Genomic DNA, 18,771 nt, shown 5'->3' on the forward strand with positions numbered 1-18,771 from the left:
TGAAGCTTCCAGTCTGTTATTCAAACTCAATCAGCATGAGAGAGTGATCTCCAGCCTTGTCCTCGTCAACACTCACACCTGTGTTAAAGAGAGAATCACTGACATGTCAGCTGGTCCTTTTGTGGCAGGGCTGAAATGCAGTGGAAATATTTTGGGGGGGATTCAGTTCATTTGCATGGCAAAGAGGGACTTTGCAATTCATCTGATCACTCTTCATTATATTTTGGAGTATATGCAAATTGCCATCATACAAACTGAGGCAGCCGACTATGTGAAAATTAGTATGCGTGTCATTCTCAACTTTTGGCCACGACTGTACATTCCAAACACGGATATTTGACCTTTTAGAATAAATAAGACGCAGCAAGACGATGGATACAGCAAAGTGCAGTATGATTAAGCACTTAACCGCATTTTATGTGTGGAGACTTTTTACTCTGTTATAGAACATCGCCAACAGAGACGGACACACAGTGATACAGAGTGGGGTGGTGATGTCAAAGAGAGGGAGGGGAGGGCAAGAGGACAATTCAAGGAGAGAGAGATAGAGGGAGAGCAGACAGGATATCAGGAAGCCCAAAACCTCCTGACAGGAAACCTGTGACATATAGGAAGGAACAAACAATCGTGCACATACAAAAACACACACACAGGAATCAAATAAGTCTACCCTTGACTGATTAAACAGTCACACCAGAAGCCAACAAGTGCAATAAGCCTCTAAAATAAACAAGGCACAATCCTCTCGTTTCATTACCCATTTTTATTATCATATCAACAAACTGCAGCAGTAACAAACAAAAAAAGTTGAGAAGTTAAAATGACATTGCAAGACACAGTCCAAGATGATTATTTAATGTGAAGATACAGTCCCTTCAGATTGTATAACTTTAAGTAACAGGGCAGATGTTACAGTACTGGCAGAGAAGCAAGAAAACCTCAGACTCCATATGGAGAACAGCACCTGCTTGGTCAGTCATTAAGGTTTACTGTAGCCGGTTATAACATACACAAATTATATCAGAGGGAAGTCACAAATTAGCGAAAATATGCGTTTGTATTGGTGTTTCAATCTCACTGGGCCCTCCTGGACATGAGCATTTCTCTGATGTTGTCCTCAGCATCCTTCACAGTGCGCTCCAGGTACGTCTTCTTTTGCTGTAGAGAGGACAAAAAGGACAGATTCCGTCAACCACTCATTTACCCATCATGACCTCAGAGGGATATTTTCCTTTTTCATTTCTGGAGATGGCAGATGTCTTCACAATACTGGGGAACACAAGGAATGTCTACACAAAGATGCCTAGATACAGAGACACATTCTAAATAGTATTTCCTGAATTTCAAGTGAAATCGATGGGCATACCATCTAAAACGTTCTGTACAAAGAACTATCCAAATATCCACCCCTGGAGCCAGTTTCAATGAAAAGTTACTCTGCACGAAGTTCTAAATGCTGCAGGGAAAAAGGCCACATGTGCCAGGGACACCTGGTGAGCGAGTCAGAGAATGTGGCCATAAAGGGACTTTACAGCACCTTTCACAGATAGTGATGTGTATTGAATTGATCCTGAACTGACACTGCAACGCTATAGACCAGGCACATCATTTCTGTTAATATGAATGTATAGGCCTACAGTCAGTCAAGTAATAACAACAGGTGCTATTCCTACCCAGTCGGTCTTGCTCCACAGAATATATGGGCCTATAACAGAGAATAGGGGGATGTGCACTGCATGACCAAAGGTATGTGGAAACCTGCTCGTCAAACATCTCATTCCAAAATCACGGGTATTGATGTGGAGTTGGTTCCCCCCCGTTGCTGCTATAACAGCCTCTACTCTTCTGGGAAGGCTTTCCACTAGATGGTTGGAACATTGCTGCGGGGACTTGCTTCCATTCAGCCACAAGGGCATTAGTGAGATCAGGCACTGATGTTGGGTGCTTGGGCCTGGCTCGCAGTCGGGAGTTCAAATTCATTCCAAAAGGTGTTCGATGGGGTTGAAGTGAGGGATCTGTGCAGGCCAGTCAAGTTCTTCCACACCGATCTTGATAAACCATTTCTGTATGGACCTCACTTTGTGCACGGGGGCATTGTCATGCTGAACTTTTTGAGGATCTGGGGACCCATGCCAGAGGGTCCCCAGGTGGGGGGGGGTTGTCATGCCCTCTTCATGACTATATTGGTGTGTTTGGACTCTGATAGTTTGTTGGTGATGTGGACACCAAGGAACTTAACTCTTGACCTGCTCCACTTCAGCCCAAACTTCCCCAGACCGTTGCCACAAAGTTGGAAGCACAGAATCATCTAGAATGTAATTGTACAGTGGCGAGAAAAAGTATGTTAACCCGTTGAAAATACCTGGTTTTCTGCATAAATTGGTCATTTAATTTGATCTGATCTTCAGCTAGGACACAAAAAGACAAACAGTCTGCTTAAACTAATAAAACAAACAATTATACGTTTTCATGTCTTCATTTAACACACCATGTAAACATTCATAGCACACGTTGTAAAAAGTAGGTGAACCCTTGGATTTAATAACTGGTTGACCGTCATTTGGCAGCAAGATCCTCAACCAAATGTTTTCTGTAGTTGCGGATCAGACCGGATCAGACGGTCCGGAGGAATTTTGGACCATTCCTCTTTACAAAACTGTTTCAGTTCAGCAATATTCTTGGGATGTCTGGTGTGAACTGCTCTCTTTGGGGTCATGCCACAGCATCTCAGTCGGGTTGAGGTCAGGACTCTGACTGGGTCACTCCAGAAGGCGTATTTTCTTCTGTTGAAGCCATTCGGTTGATTTACTTCTGCGTTTTGGATCTTGTCCTGTTGCATCACCCATCTTCTGTTAAGCTTCAATTGGTGGACAGATAGCCCAACATTCTCCTGCAAATGTTTTGATAAACTTGGAAATTCATTTTTCCGTCAATGATAGCAAGCTGTCCAGGCCCTGAGGCAGCCCCAAACCATGATGCTCACGTCACCATACTTTACAGTTGGGATGAGGTTTTGATGTTGGTGTGCTGTGCCTTTAGTTGAATATTAGCCAGTAGTGCTGTGGAACATCCACGTGCAGTTTTGCAAACTTCAGACATGCTATGTTTTTTTTTGGACAGCAGTGGCTTCTTCCGTGGTGTCCTCCCATGAACACCATTCTTGTTTAGTGTTTTACGTATCGTAGACTTGTCAAGAGATGTTAGCATGTTCCAGAGATTTCTGTAAGGCTTTAGCTGACACTCTAGGATTCTTCTTAACCTCTGAGCATTCTGTGCTGTCCTCTTGCAGTCATCTTTTCAGGACGGCCACTCCTAGGGAGAGTAGCAACAGTGCTGAACTTTCTCCATTTATAGACAATTTGTCTTACCGTCGACTGATGAACATCAAGGCTTTTAGAAATACTTTTGTAACCCTTTCCAGCTTTATGCAAGTCAACAATTCTTAATCTTCTGATGTCTTCGGAGTTCTCTTTTGTTCGAGGCATTGTTTTCATCCGGCAATGCTTCTTTTGATTAGCAAACTCAAATTTTGTGAGTTTTATTATAGGGCAAGGCAGCTCTAACCAACTTCTCTAATCTCGTCTCATTGATTGAACTCCAGGTTAGCGGACTCCTGACATTAGCCTTTTCCAACCTATACTGTGAGTGTTAAAATGATGTTTTCAATATAGACAAGAAAATACAATCATTTGTGTTTTATTAGTTTAAGCACACTGTCTGTCTATTGTTGCGACTTAGATGAAGATCAGATCAAATTTGATGACCAATTTATGCAGACATCCAGGTAATTCCCTTCACCCGAACTAAGGTGCCCAGACCATGAAAAACAGCCCTAGAGCATTATCCCTCCTCCACCAAACTTTACATTTGGCACTGCATTGGGGCAGGTAGTGTTCTCCTGGCATCCGCCAAACCCAGATTTGTCTGTCGGACTGCCAGATGGTGAAGTGTGATTCATCATTCCAGAGGACATTTCCACTGCTCCAGAGTCCAATGGCAGCGAGCTTTACACCACTCCAGCCGACGCTTGGCATTGTGCATGGTAATCTTAGGCTTGTCTATCAAACATCTCTGGAGAGACCTGAAAATAACTGTGCAGCGATGCTCCCCATCCAACCTGGCAGAGCTTGAGAGGATCTGCAGAGAAGAATGGGGGACACTCCAACATTTTTGCTTTGTCATTATGGGGTATTTTGTAGACCGATGTTGGAAAAAAATCTATTTAATCAATTTTAGAATAAGGTTGTAACAAAATATGGAAAACGTTGAGGGGTATGAATACTTTCCGAAGGCACTGTAGCGTGTATAATGTTCCTTGTCAAAACATGTTAAGACCCATATCTAAGGCAACATATGTGCCCTCTCACCAGTGTGGAATGCAGGAAAAGTTGAGCCTTTTGTTTATTCACAGATTTATGTTACGGTCAAAAACTAACGTAGCCGAGTGACGAAGCCCAAGGGGCCATCCCATTAAACAATAATTATTAGGGACGCCCTATTGACCTCAAACAGGCAGTGTCGTGGAGTCAATATACCCTCATCTTATGTTGAGCTTATGAAATCAATGCTGGTCCTCTTGCATTTACGTGGGTGGCTGTCAGGTCAGTGAGTCTTGTTGTACAGTGCATGGATCCTCATGTATGTGATGACCAGCTCTGAGGACTTGAGCCAGGGCAACAATGGCAAGGTAGAAAGACTGCACACAGAGGGAACAACAAATAGACCCGTTGTCATGTCGGGTCCCTACATCAGATGCAGAAGAAGCCTATTCTGAACTAATGCTGTTGCACGCTTGATGTTATCGAAGTTTCTAACAAATATCAACAGAACAATTCTGCCAATGATTACTTGACATTTACTGATGACTCATAGCCCTATTTACTGTGCCTTAAAGTATTCATACGCCTATCCTACCAACGGGACATTAAAAGCTGCAATATTTTATGTTTCACCGAGTCGTAGCTGAACGACGACATGGATAATATAGAGCTGGCTGGGTTTTCCGTGCATTAGCAGGACAGAGCAGCTACATCTGGTAAGACGAGGGGCAGGGGTGCGTGTCTATTTGTCAATAACAACTGGTGTGCGATGTCTAATATTAAAGAAGTCTCGAGGTATTGCTCGCCTGAGGCCGAGTACATCATGATAAACTGTAGACCACACTATCTACCGAGAGAGTTCTCATCTATATTATTCGTAGTCGTCTATTTACCACCACAAACCGATGCTGGCACTAGGACTGCTCTAAACGAGCTGTATAAGGCCAAAAGCAAACAAGAAAATGCTCATCAGGGACTTTAATGCAGGCAAACTTAAATCCGTTTAACCTCATTTCTACCAGCATGTTAAATGTGCAACCAAGTGGGGAAAAAAACTAAACTTTAGACCACCTTTACTCCACACACAGAGACAACAACAAAGCTCTCCCTTGCCCTCCATTTGGCAAATCTGACCATAACAAAACTAAAGGAGGAAGTACCAGTGACTCGCTCAATACGGAAGTGGTCAGATGACGGGGATGCTACGCTACAGGACTGGAATATGTTTCCGGGATTCATCCAATGGCATTGAGGAGTATACCACCTCAGTCACCGGCTTCATCAATGAGTGCATCGATGACGTTGTCACCACAGTGACCGTAAGTACATATCCCAACCATAAGCCATGGATTACAGGCAACATCCGAACCGAGCTAATGGCTAAAGCCGCCGCTTCAAGGAGCTGGACACTAATCCGGACGCTTATAAGAAATCCCGCTATGCCCTCAGACGAACCATAAAAACAGGCAAAGCGTCAATATAGGACTAGGATTGAATCCTACTACACTGGTACTGACGTTCGTCGGATGTGGCAGGGATTGCAAACTATTACGGACAACAAAGGGAAACAAATGACGTGAGCCTACCAGACGAGCTAAATGCCTTTTATGCTCGCTCAAGGCAAACAAAACTGAAGCATGCATGAGAGGACCAGCTGTTCCGGACAACAGTGTGATTACGCTCTCAAATCAACACCATCACCCCGGAAACCCTAGACCCACTTCAATTTGCATACCGCCCCAACATATCCACAGATGATGCAATGTCAATCGCACTCCACTCTCCCCTTTCACACCCGGACAAAAGGGGACCTCTCAGGGGTGTGTGCTTATTCCCCTCCTATACTCCGTTCACCCACGACTGCCTTGCCAAGCACGACTCCAACACCATCATCAAGTTTGCTGATGACAAAGGTGGTAGGTCAGATCACCAACAATGATTATACAGCCTATAGGGAGGTGGTCAGTGACCTGACAGTGTGGTGCCAGGACAACAATCTTTCCATCAATATGAGCAAGACAAAAGGAGCTGATCGTGGACTACAGGAAAAGGAGGGCCAAACAGGCCCCCATTAACATCAACGGGGCTGAAGTGGAGCAGGTCGAGAGTTAAGTTCCTTGGTGTCCACATCACCAACAAACTATCAGAGTCCAAACACACCAATATAGTCATGAAGAGGGCATGACAACCCCCCCCCAGGAGACTGAAAGGATTTGGCATGGGTCCCCAGATCCTCAAAAAGTTCTACAGCTGCACCATCGAGAGCATCCTGACCGATTGCATCACCGCCTGGTATGGCAACTGCATGGCATCTGACCACAAGGCGCAATAGATGGTAGTGCGTACGGTCCAGTAAATCACTGGGGCCAAGCTTCCTGCCATCAAGGACCTATATACTAGACGATGTCTGAGGAAGGTCCAAAAAGTTGTCAAAGACTCCAGTCACTCAATTTAGCCTCAAATAAATAATGAAAAATACTCAATTTGGTTTAAATAATGCAAAAACAAAGTGTTGGAGAAGAAAGTAAAAAGCGCAATATGTGCCATGTAAGAAAGCTAAAGTTTAAGTTCCTTGCTCAGAACATATGAAAGCTGGTGGTTCCTTTTAGCACGAGTCCTCAATATTCCCAGGTAAGAAGTTTTAAGTTGTAGTTATTATAGGAATTATAGGACTATTTCTCTCTATACCATTTGTATTTCATTAACCTTTGACTATTTGATGTTCTTATAGGCACTTTAGTATTGCCAGTGTAACAGTATAGCTTCCGTCCCTCTCCTCGCCGCTACCTGGGCTCGAACCAGGAACACAACGACAACAGTCACCCTCGAAGCAGCGTTACCCATGCAGAGCAAGGGGAACAATCACTCCAAGTCTCAGAGCGAGTGACGTTTGAAACGCTATTAGTGTGCACCCCGCTAACTAGCTAGCTATTTCACCTCGGTTACACCAGCCTAATCTCGGGAGTTGATAGGCTTGAAGTCAGTCATAAACAGCACAATGCTTTAAGCAGGGTAGCCTAGTGGTTAGAGCGTTGGACTAGTAAACGGAAGGTTGCAAGTTCAAATCCCCGAGCTGACATGGTACAAATCTGTCGTTCTGCCCCTGAACAGGCAGTTAACCCACTGTTCCTAGGCCGTCATTGGAAATAAGAATTTGTTCTTAACTGACTTGCCTAGTAAAATAAAGGTAAAATAAAAAATATAAAAAATAAATTGCAAAGAGCTGCTGACAAAACGCACTAAAGTGCTGTTTGAATGAATGCTTATGAGCCTGCTGCTGCCTACCACCTCTCAGTCAGATACTTGTATGCGCAGTCAGATTATATGCAACGCAGGACATGCTAGATAAACTAGTAATATCATCAACCATGTGTAGTTAACTAGTGATAATGATTGATTGTTTTTTATAAGTTTAATGCTAGCTAGCAACTTAACTTGGCTTACTGCATTCGCGTAACAGGTAGTCTCCTTGTGGAGTGCAAAGAGAGGCAAGTGGTTATAGCATTGGACTAGTTAACTGTAAGGTTGCAAGATTGGATCCCCTGAGCTGACAAGGTGAAAATCTGTCGTTCTGCCCCTGAACGAGGCAGTTAACCCACCGTTCCTAGGCCATCATTGAAAATAAGAATGCGTTCCTAACTGACTTGCCTAGTTAAATAAAGATTAAATAAAAGGTGCAAAAAAAATATAGGCCAAATTGGTGTCCAAAAATACCGATTTCCGATTGTTATGAAAACATGAAATCGGCCCTAATTAATCGACCTCTAGTACATACCCTCGTTATTGTTGTTTTGTGTTACTTTTTTACTTTAGTTTATTTAGTAAACTCCATTTCTTGATCTGCATTGTTGGTTAAGGGCTTGTAAGTAAGCATTTCTCGGTAAGGTCTACGACCTGTTGTATGTTGCATGTGACAAATACATTTTTATTTGATATCATTTACATAAGTATTCACACCCCTTATCTATGGAACTCCAAATTGAGCTCAGGCGCATCCAATTTTCTTGGGTCATCCTTGAAAATGTCACTACAACTTGGAGTCCACCTGTGGCCAATTAAATTGTTTGGAAATTATTTAGAAAGAAACACACCTGTCTGTATAAGGTCCCCACAGTTGACAGTGCATATCAGAGCAGAAACTATGCCAAGGAACTGTCTGTAGATCTCCGAGATATAATTGTGATGAGGCATAAAGCTGAGGCAGAATATAAATATGCTTTTCATCGGCAGGGACTGGGAGACTAATAAGGATAGAGGGAACAATTAATGGAGCCGAACACAGGCAAATCCTTGATGAGAACCTGCTTCAGAGTGCAAATGACATGCTGGGGTGAAGTTATGTTTCCAAGTACCCCTTATTTTATAATTATGTATTGTACTGACTCTTGCACAGGCTCGATTTACACTCACTGGACTCTAACCACACACTCGCATATTGTTGCCACACAGGTTCCTTCACACACGCTGCTGCTAATGTTTAATTATCGATGCATAGTCACTATACCCCCTACCTACATGTACATATTACCTCAATTACATCAACTAACCCGTATCCCTACACATTGACTAGGTACCCCTTGTATGCAGCCTCGTTATTGTTATTTTATTGGCAGTACTATTTTTCCTTAGGGTTTATTGAAAATCTGTGGAAAGACTTGATTGCTTAACAGAGCTTGAGAAAATCTGCAAGGGAGAATGGGAGAAAATCCCCAAATCCAGATGTGCAAATCTGATACAGACATACCCAAGTTGACTCAAAGCTGTAATGCCGCCAAAGGTGTACGATGTTTTCTCCGACACATTGGTGCGGCTTGCTTCCGGGTTAAGCGGGCATTGTGTCAAGAAGCAGTGCAGCTTGGCCGGGTCGTGTTTCGTATGACGCACAGCTCTCGACCTTCGCCTCTCCCGAGTCCGTACGGGAGTTGCAGCGATGAGACAAGACTAACTACCAATTGGATACCACGAAATTGGGGAAAAAATAAAAAATTAAAATAAAAAATAGTAAAAAATAAATAAAAAATCATTAGGTCTTAATTTAATAAAACATTGAATTTAGGCTATTATTAACAAAATGTGGAATAGGTCAAAGGGTATAAATACTTTCCGAAGGCATTCTATTTGATTTCAATCAATTTGATGGCATTCCTTTTTATTCGAACAAAAATTTCATACATATTTGCTCATGGTAAAAGTAGTTTTATATAATTTAAAAGCTCTCTTTTTTTTTTACCTTTAAAATTATTTATTTTTCTCACTTTCTTAGGGTGTAGATTAGACCCTATTTTACATAATCCGAGGTGTTTGTGTTGTGCCTGCCATTGGTTGAGACACAGCATACTCTTGAATACAGACTGGGTGTCATTTCAAATCGTAGAAATAGATTTCATACAATGGGCATATCCCTTCAGACCACTGCAATTTAGCTGGCACATCATTGAAATTGAAACTTCCAAATAGTTCCACAGATTGCCACTGGTCCACCCACCATTGAATGTCTGTTCTACTATCGATGTTATTATGATTTCAATAGGTTTCCTATGGATGATTGACAGTATAATTTCAAACTGATATTCTCGTTCAAGTCAACATTCTCTGATGTGTGGACCTCCAACCATCTATGTGTTGCCAGTTCATTTCTATTTCATTCCCATTTTAATACATTTATCAGCCAAAACATGGCACCCACGCTGTATTCAAGAGCATGTTGTGTCTCAACCGGTGGCGGGCACAACAAACACCTCAGATGATGTAAAATAGGGTCTAAGCTACAACATGCGTAAATGAAAATAAATTACAATTGAAGGTTTAAAAATAAAAAATACATTATTTTAACAAATTGTTTTCAAGAAACTATACAAGAGTTTGCCAACTCTGTTTGTAAGCTTTTAAACTATATAAAACTCAACCGTTTGTCTTTTCCAGTGATGAAGAAATGGATGGTAGGGTATGCAAAACGTGTCAACTTTGAGCCCCTCTATCTCCTGAATATTTTGGCATTCAGGTCTAAAAAGTTACTTTTCAGGACCACTTCTACCATGTGCAAATATGTATGGACATTTGTTAAAATCAAAATGGGTGCGGTCAAAAAGTGATTGAAATCAAATGGAATGACCCCAAAACAAACATTTCCATTTCATATATGGATGCAAATCACATTGGTTCTTTGAACAACATGAGGTTGCTGCTTAAGTGTTAAATGGCTATGTAACCAACATCTACCCATCCTCCCAAACCCCAGGGGTAATAATAATAAATCACCCCTTAATAACCCGTTGAAAAAGAGAAGAACTATAACAGAGGGCGCTGTTGTTTAAAAGACATGTCATCACCCACCACAGACTAAGTACAATGACAGTCTGTACAGTGGCCAAAGCAGTGCCTCATTAACATCATTGTTACTGCAGTCATCACACATACCTGGGTATCACAAGGGGAAGCAGGCACACTGGAATACTGATGACATCATGTAACCTCATAAATTACCAGTGGAACCCCTCCAAGATGAGTTCATGCACGGACACGAGAGAACTTCCAGGCTGGATCTAAATACAGTGTGAATGGGTCCATTGGTGGGAACCCTGGGCTCCCGAGTGGCACAGCGGTCTAAAGCTCTGCATCTCAGTGCTAGAGGCATCACGACAGACACCCTGGTTCGAATCCAGGCCGTATCACAACCGGCTGTGATTGGGAGTCCCATAGGGCAGCGAACAATTGGCCCAGCGTTGGCCGTCATTGTAAATAAGAATTTGTTCTTAAGTGACTTGCTTCGTTAAATAAAAGGTTAAAACATTTAAATTATTTAAAAAAATACAAAAATGAGTCTCTCTGTACACAGGTGTGAAAAAAAATGAAATGGCATCCCAAAGAGTAAAGTGACTCAGGGTCTGAGATAGAGGTCATTCACTGTTGGTGGAAAGCAGTTAGCCTTTACAAACAGCGAGCAGTCTTGTTTTTGGCAACAAACCCACAACGCATATAGAACAAAGAAGACTCTCCAAAAGTTCAAAAACATAAATGTGGTCTGCTATTTGCAGTCTTTCAGCTGACAAGCCATTTGTTTTTGTAGCACTAGCCACACAGTAACCATGGGAAACAGCACAGACTAATGAAACAGGCTGGAGGCGTTAGTTGGCAAAAAAAAGAAAATAACATCTGTTTGACATGCCAGTTTTATTACAAGTGAGTGAGGCTATGACCACAATCCTGTCCCATAAGAGGGGAACCCTGGGCGTCGCTCCAGAGCCACGAGACATAGAGTTGACCAGGGTGATGTCATGGGCTTGTCTGGGATTACACCACACCACACCACTGGACAAGGCCACATTCAGACCCAGACAATCGAAGACCCAGGGCCAGAAACCACACATACAGAGCTTTCAGAAAGTATTCACATGTTTACAAACTAATTAAAAATGAAAAGCTGAAATGTCTTGAGTCAATAAGTATTTAACCCCTTTGTTATGGCAAGCCTAAATACAGTGCATTCGGACCGGTTGACTTTTTCCCATCTTGCTGCGTTACAACCTTATTCTAAAACAGATTAAATTAAATACAATTTCCCATCAATCTACACATAGTATTCAATAATGACAAAGCAAAAACAGGTTTTTATAAATTTTTGCAAAGGTATAAAATTGTTTTAAAAATGAAACACCTTATTTACATAAGTATTCAGACACAGCTATGACACTCAAAATTGAGCTCAGGTGCATCCTGTTTTCATTGATCATCCTTGATGTTTCTACAACTTGATTGGACATGATTTGGAAAGGCACACACCTGTCTATATAAGGTCCCACAGTTGACAGTGCATGTCAGAGCAAAAACCAAGCCACGAGGTCGAAGGAAATGTCCATATAGCTCCGAGACAGGGTTGTGTCGAAGCACAAATCTGGGGAAGCATACCAAAACATTTCTGTTTCGGCTCAATTGTTTCGAGCAGGACCACCCAGGTCACCACAGAAGTTAGACTTCCCTTTGTTTGCATAGAACACAACCGCAGTAGCTCCCTTTGATACCCAAGGCCCAATGGAGCACCTGACAACATCCCTTCCCTGAAATATACAGTTATATTCAACTTTGCACTTATGTTACATTGAAGAGTGGAAAGGTGCATATTGATTCAAACCAACTGCTGATTGATATAACAAAGGGATATCCCACTGAACACAATGCTCGTTTCCACAAGGACGAAACTAAGAACTGCTCCTCTGATCGAATGCAGACAAAAGACCAGTGTGAAACATTAGTTTAAAAATAAAGATCCAGCGGACGGCATTCTTTGTGACCAATATTTCCTGTGGCGTATGGGAGTTTTGTCCCCATTGGGCCATGTTCTTGACAGGTCAGGCTGGAAAGTCATTCTGACAAGGTACATCTCATGCCACAGATTCAATCAAGGTTTTTTTGACAGTTGTTGGGGTTAATAAACACCATGTTATTAGCATTTCTATGTACTTCAGAAGTAGAGAAATAGGAGTGAAACCCCAACTCAAAACCCAGGAAAAGTTATTTGTGTCTGCTGAAACTTGAGTAAGGAACAGCTCTTGGAGTTCCACTTTAAGATGCTACAGAGAAGTTGTGGGACTGTTTCTGTCTCTCTGTCACTTTCTATATCTAAACACATAGGGGAGAGAATTCCATGCTTGCTGCGCTAAAGAGGTGGTTCTCTCAGTCACTTCCGCCATGGCCTGATAACCCAGTGTCACTGTCAAGTTGCTCGAAAATAGACAGGGCCATTCACACAGCCACCGACATCATAAGGGAAGAACACATTTGTATATTTTAGAAGTGAATAATATATTATTTGCACCATTTGTATTTGGCAAGCATGAGATGCCTATTTTTTCAGATATCCGTTTCAACCCAATATAAAAATGCCCTTAAGCCATCATTCATTTGGTCTCAAATATGAATAGCATACATGGTACAGAAAATGATACAGGTTATATTAGAGACTGCAGAGAGAAAACAAACATCTGTTTCAGATTTTTAAAAAGAGCGGCTGTAGAAGGAATGCAATAACTGGTTTTAGGGCACACAGTGTATTGACTACAACATCTACAGTAGGGTTTGGGTCAATTCAGAAAGTGACTGGAAATTCAATTCATGAGTTGCATTTCAATTCACTTCCTTAACTGAGGGAATGTAAAAGTGAAACGATCCCAACACTGATCTACAGGAAGTCTTAAGCTAAGTGGGAGAGATATCGAGGACTAAACCTTTGAAATATTCAAAAGTGTCTGGATCTATGCAAACATAGGCGGCAGGTAGCCTAGTGGTTAGAACGTTGGGCCAGTAACTGAAAGGTTCGTGGATCAAATCACCGAGCTGATTGTAAATAAGATTTTGTTCTTAACGGACTTACCTAGTTAAATTTTAAATTAACATTTTAAAATTTTTAAATCTGCGCCAATATTACTGCATACCTCAAGCTCCTTAATTTTCTCATCTGCTGTCTTCTGTTTGTAAGTCAGCTGTGTGTTGATATCTTCTTTAGACTGCAAGATGAACCTGAGAGAGCAAGAGACAGAGGAGAGCATGAAGTCAGTGTGGGAGGTGTCTCAAAAACCCAACCCTAGGCAAACAGCAGAGACTAGGGTCTGGTTTGGGTCTGGTTTTAGCATAGAGCAGGGGTCTCCAACAGGTCAATCGCAAGCTACTAGTAGCTCGCAGCCCACATAGGAGTAGCTCGCCAAACAACTCAGAAAGTACATGCAATTTTTCATGTTTTCTACTGCAAACTGTCATAAACAAATCTCACAAGTATCAAACACCACAAGCTCCCGGTTACTATCTAATCAACGGAACATTGACATTATTCCACACCTGGTTAAACACTATTGGCGTAAAAAGCCAAACATAATACAATATCTGCCAATTAATTTCCAGCAATATAGCCCGTCTGTGTGGTGCATGCGTTTCTCTATCACTCTGTGTGTAACAGAAATACTTTCCCCAAAACCTTTTCAATTGAATGGTAAGTGCAAAGTAGGCTTACCTGGCAGAAGTATATCATGAGTAAGTATATAATTTGTATCTACCATGTTATTTGCTAACTGACATGAAATGAGCAGCAGCCGTACAGAACCATTGCTAGACCGGCACATTTCTCACTCGCTAGATGCACAATTAAAAGGCCCAGATGCGCAATTAAAGGGGAATTACACACACACAAAAAATATAAATATTCAAGACCTAAAAAAAAAAATTGTATTCTAATGTAATTTAAGCATTGACATGGATGACATGGATAACTCGGAGTATATAGCTCCGGAAAAAATTAAGAGACCACTGCAAAATTATCAGTTTCTCTGGTTTTATTATTTATAGGTATGTGTTTGGGTAAAATTAACATTTCTGATTTATTCTATAAACTACTGACAACATTTCTCCCAAATTCCAAATACAAATATTGTCATTTAGAGCATTTATTTGCAGAAAATGACAACTGGTTAAAATAACAAAAAAGATGCAGTGTTGTCAGACCTCGAATAATGTAAAGAAAATAAGTTCATATTCATTTTTAAACAAAACAATAATAATAATGCTTGATCTTCAGAAGAGTTCAGAAATCAATATTTGGTGGAATAACCCTGATTTTCAATCACAGCTTTCATGTGTCTTGGCATGCTCTCCACCAGTCTTTCACATTGATGTTGGATGACTTCATGCCACTCCTGGCGCAAAAATTCAAGCAGCTCGGCTTTGTTTGATGGCTTGTGACCATCCATCTTCCTCTTGATCACATTCGAGGTTTCAATAGGGTTCAGGTCTGGAGATTGGGCTGGCCATAACAGGGTCTTGATCTGGTGGTCCTCCGACTTTGTTTGGGGAAGTCCCTTTCCTGTTCCAGCATGACAATGCCCCCGTGCACAACACAAGGTCCATAGAGAAATGTTTTGTCCAGATCGGTGTGGAAGAACTTAACTGGTCGGCACAGAGCTCTGATCTCCATCAAATACCTTTGGGATGAATTGGAATGCCGACTGCGAGCCAGGCCTAATCGCCCAACATCAGTGCCCGACCTCACTAATGCTCATGGCTGAACGGAAGCAAGTCCCCGCGGCAATGTTCCAACATCTAGTAGAAAGCCTTCCCGGAAGAGTGGGGGCTGTTATAGCAGCAAAGGGGGGACCAACTCCATAATAAATACTATGATTTGTAATGAGATTCGACAAGCAGGTGTCCACATACTTTTGGTCATGTAGTGTATGCTTTGATTTCTAAGACATTCTAAGGTTTGTATCATTCACAACTAAAGTTCCAAATAACAAAATCTAGCATATAGGACCTGTTTCAAATTAGCCCTTTTACACTCACTTCATATGCGCACTCGCTCCATAATGGTAAAAATATCATTTCTATTTCATTCAGCTGAGTTCAATTATATTCCTCTTACTATAAAATCATAATATAAAATAATGGCACGGGACTGATAAGAATATCTTGTCAGCTAAATGAACAAGCCAACCTATGGCAATGAACATAGCCAGATAACTAACATAACATTGGGCTCCCGAGTGGCGCAGCGGTCTAAGGCACTGCAACTCAGTGCTAGAGGCATCACTACAGACACTCTGGTTCGAATCCAGGCTGTATCACAACCGGCCGTGATTGGGAGCCCCACAGGGCAGCACATAATTGGCCCAAATTTGTTCATAATTGGCTTGCCAAGTTAAATAAATGTTAAATAAATGTTTAAAAAAATATATAAAAAACTAATTTTGTTCTTCTGAAATACATTTTCTTTATATCATGTTTCTTTAGAACTGACTCAAATAAATAATGGATTTTTGGTGATGGTGTATATTTGGCATGACGGCCGTCTTTTGCATGACAATAACTAGCTGACAATTTCATGCCCGCCACAGGCCTAGTTGGGGTCGCAAGAATTTTCAGATATGAAAATGGGGTTGTGGGCAAAAAAAGTTTGGGAACCCCTGCATTAGAGTATATGACAAGATGAACAGTCATCCACAACAGTGGTTCCCAAACTGTGGGGCTTGCCCCCTAGAATTGCATGAAAATATGTTTTTAAACTGCAAAATGTTCTTTGCACCCCATGACAAAATGTGTAGAATTGAAAGAAATCAGTTTTTAACCTGTAAAATTCTCTCCACCATCAAGAGTGATTTGAATATTTTGTGTCATAAACAGTGCTTGTCCCCATTTGAAATAGACATGGTGAGTTTTATAACAATACAAATATATAACATTTAATGTTGTTACTCATAACTATTTATAACAAATGTTACATATATATGTATCTGTTATAATTCATATATAGGCTACATGAATACATACATAAGGACTACCTATGTTTCTTCATGGGAAGTGTTCTATTAGTGAAATCCAATAGTAAACAGCCAGAGAATACTACTCACATGCGTCCTACTCCTTCATACATGCGGGTGTTGTCTGGTAGGGTTTTTATTTCTGCATGTGTCAGGTTGGCATGTTTCTTCATGCGAGTGAGCTGGTCGATCTGAAGATCTGCCAGTTTCGCCTTTTGTTGTGTGTCAATCATTTTCGATTGCAGCTCTGCAAAGGCCTGCATGAACAAATATGACAGCATTATTTCAAACATCAAAAATCAGACCTGCGTTTCTATAAAAAATACATATTTGAAATCGCTTGAACAATTGCTTTAGGCTGCCTGCATTCTTCGTGGGTGGGGTTTACACTTTTGGGACTTTTCTATTGCAATAGGCAAGCTCAAGACTAGCAGAGTTTTAATAAGTATTTGAAATGATGGCAAATAGTGAACATAGGTCTGGTCAAAATGATCCCATTGTCCTATCACTGAGGAACCATCTCTGCTCATTATAGCTAGCGTTAGTTAGCAGGCTATAACAGCCTTGTGCTTTGACTTGTTTTAGTTGTTTGACTAGCTAGGTCTAATATTGTCTGATGAAAATGTAAGTGATGACTCATCGTGTCAAATATTTCATCTAGCTAGTATCTACACACTGTTGCTAGATAGCTAACCCAACTGCCACGAGCTAGCTAACTGACAGCGCATGAATTCAGAAACTACCGTTGGCTAGCAAGCTAACGTTAGCGCACAAGCCATGCAGCATGACTCAATCACATCTTAACGTTTTGTTATAAATAACACATACATCATTTTTGGTAAACTGTTGAATCATTTACCGGTTACACTTAACTTATTCGACCATTGTATTTGATAGAAAGAATGAAAAGAGGATTAAATGTTTTACCTTCTTCAGCTCTAAATCTATGGGGGCCGCCATGTTGAACACGAGAACGTAACAACGAACCACGCCCATAAAAGTATCTTACAGTTTCTGCCTTCTTCAGCCGGCCCAGAGACGTACTTTTACCATGCATCATTTTTTTTGACAGATGGATTTCTGAAAAACATTTGGTTGAATGATTATGGCTGGTATAATGTCATATTTTGCCAGCATCATCTAAGCTGTAATACGTTATGTTCTCTGTATGTGAGAGTACTATGGCCTCTGCCTTGAGGTCTATACCTTTATGGCACAGGTGGTAGTGAAACCCACAGGTGGTAGCGAAATGATTATGTTCCTTGCTCCAACTATGCAGTAATATCTAACAATACAAGCAAATCTAAAAAGTAAAATAATGGAATTAATTCAAATTTAAATATTAGGATGAGGCAGAATATAAATACAGTGCAACACTTTTTCCACATTTGTTACTCAGTACTTTGTTGAATCACCTTTGGCAGCGATTACAGCCTGGAGTCTTCTTGGGTATGACGCTACAAGCTTGGCACACCTGTATTTGGGGAGCTTCTCCCATTCTTCTCTGTAGACCCTCTCAAGCTCAAGTCAGGTTGGATGGGGAGCATTGCTGTACAGCTATTTTCAGGTCTCTCTAGAGATGTTAGATCGAATTCAAGTCCGGGCTCTGGCTGGGCCACTTAAGGACATTCAGAGACTTGTCCCGAAGACACTCCTTTGTCTTGGCTGTGTGCTTAGGGTCGTTGTCCTGTTGGAAGGTTAACCTTTGCCCCAGTCTGAGGTCCTGAGGGCTCTGGAGCAGGTTTCATCAAGGATCTCTCTGTACTTTGCTCCATTAATCTTTCCCTCGATCCTGACTAGTCTCCCAGTCCCTGCCGCTGAAAAACATACCCACAGCATGATTCTGCCACAACCATGCTTCACCGTAGGGATGGTGCCAGGTTTCCTCCAGACAGACGTGACACTTGGCATTCAGGCTAAAGAGTTCAATCTTGGTTTCATCAGAACAAAGAATCTTGTTTCTCATTGTTTGAGAGTCCTTTAGGTGCCTTTTGTGAAACTCCAAGCAGGCTGTCATGCGCATTTGACTGAGGAGTGGCATCTGCCTGGCCACTTTTCCATAAAGGCTTGATTAGTGGAGTGCTGCAGAGATGGTTGTCCTTCTGTAAGGTTCTCCCATCTCCACAGAGGAACTCTGGAGCCCTGTCAGAGTGACC

The 18,771-nt window shown here is 41.5% G+C and overlaps 1 protein-coding gene across 1 annotated transcript; it reads right to left on the bottom strand.

Moving 5' to 3' along the window:
- Positions 1–743: 743 nt before the first annotated feature.
- Positions 744–17,673, bottom strand: pfdn1 (prefoldin subunit 1). The gene is made up of 4 exons (XM_020485992.2): positions 17,543–17,673; positions 16,706–16,872; positions 13,748–13,832; positions 744–1,158 (listed from the first exon to the last, which is right to left on the bottom strand). The coding sequence occupies exons 1-4, from the start codon at positions 17,609–17,611 to the stop codon at positions 1,075–1,077; spliced, it is 405 nt and encodes a 134-aa protein (XP_020341581.1). The 5' UTR covers positions 17,612–17,673; the 3' UTR covers positions 744–1,074.
- Positions 17,674–18,771: the final 1,098 nt, after the last annotated feature.

The sequence above is a fragment of the Oncorhynchus kisutch genome, linkage group LG6 (assembly GCF_002021735.2).
Source record: "Oncorhynchus kisutch isolate 150728-3 linkage group LG6, Okis_V2, whole genome shotgun sequence".
NCBI lineage: Eukaryota > Metazoa > Chordata > Actinopteri > Salmoniformes > Salmonidae > Oncorhynchus > Oncorhynchus kisutch.

Coding starts and splice junctions, on each gene's coding strand:
- pfdn1 (XM_020485992.2), bottom strand. CDS start 17,611: ATGGGCGTGGTTCGTTGTTACGTTCTCGTGTTCAACATGGCGGCCCCC. Junction 16,873..17,542: donor TAGATTTAGAGCTGAAGAAG/GTAAAACATTTA, acceptor TTGTTCATGCAG/GCCTTTGCAGAGCTGCAATC. Junction 13,833..16,705: donor TATGAAGGAGTAGGACGCAT/GTGAGTAGTATT, acceptor TTGCTCTCTCAG/GTTCATCTTGCAGTCTAAAG.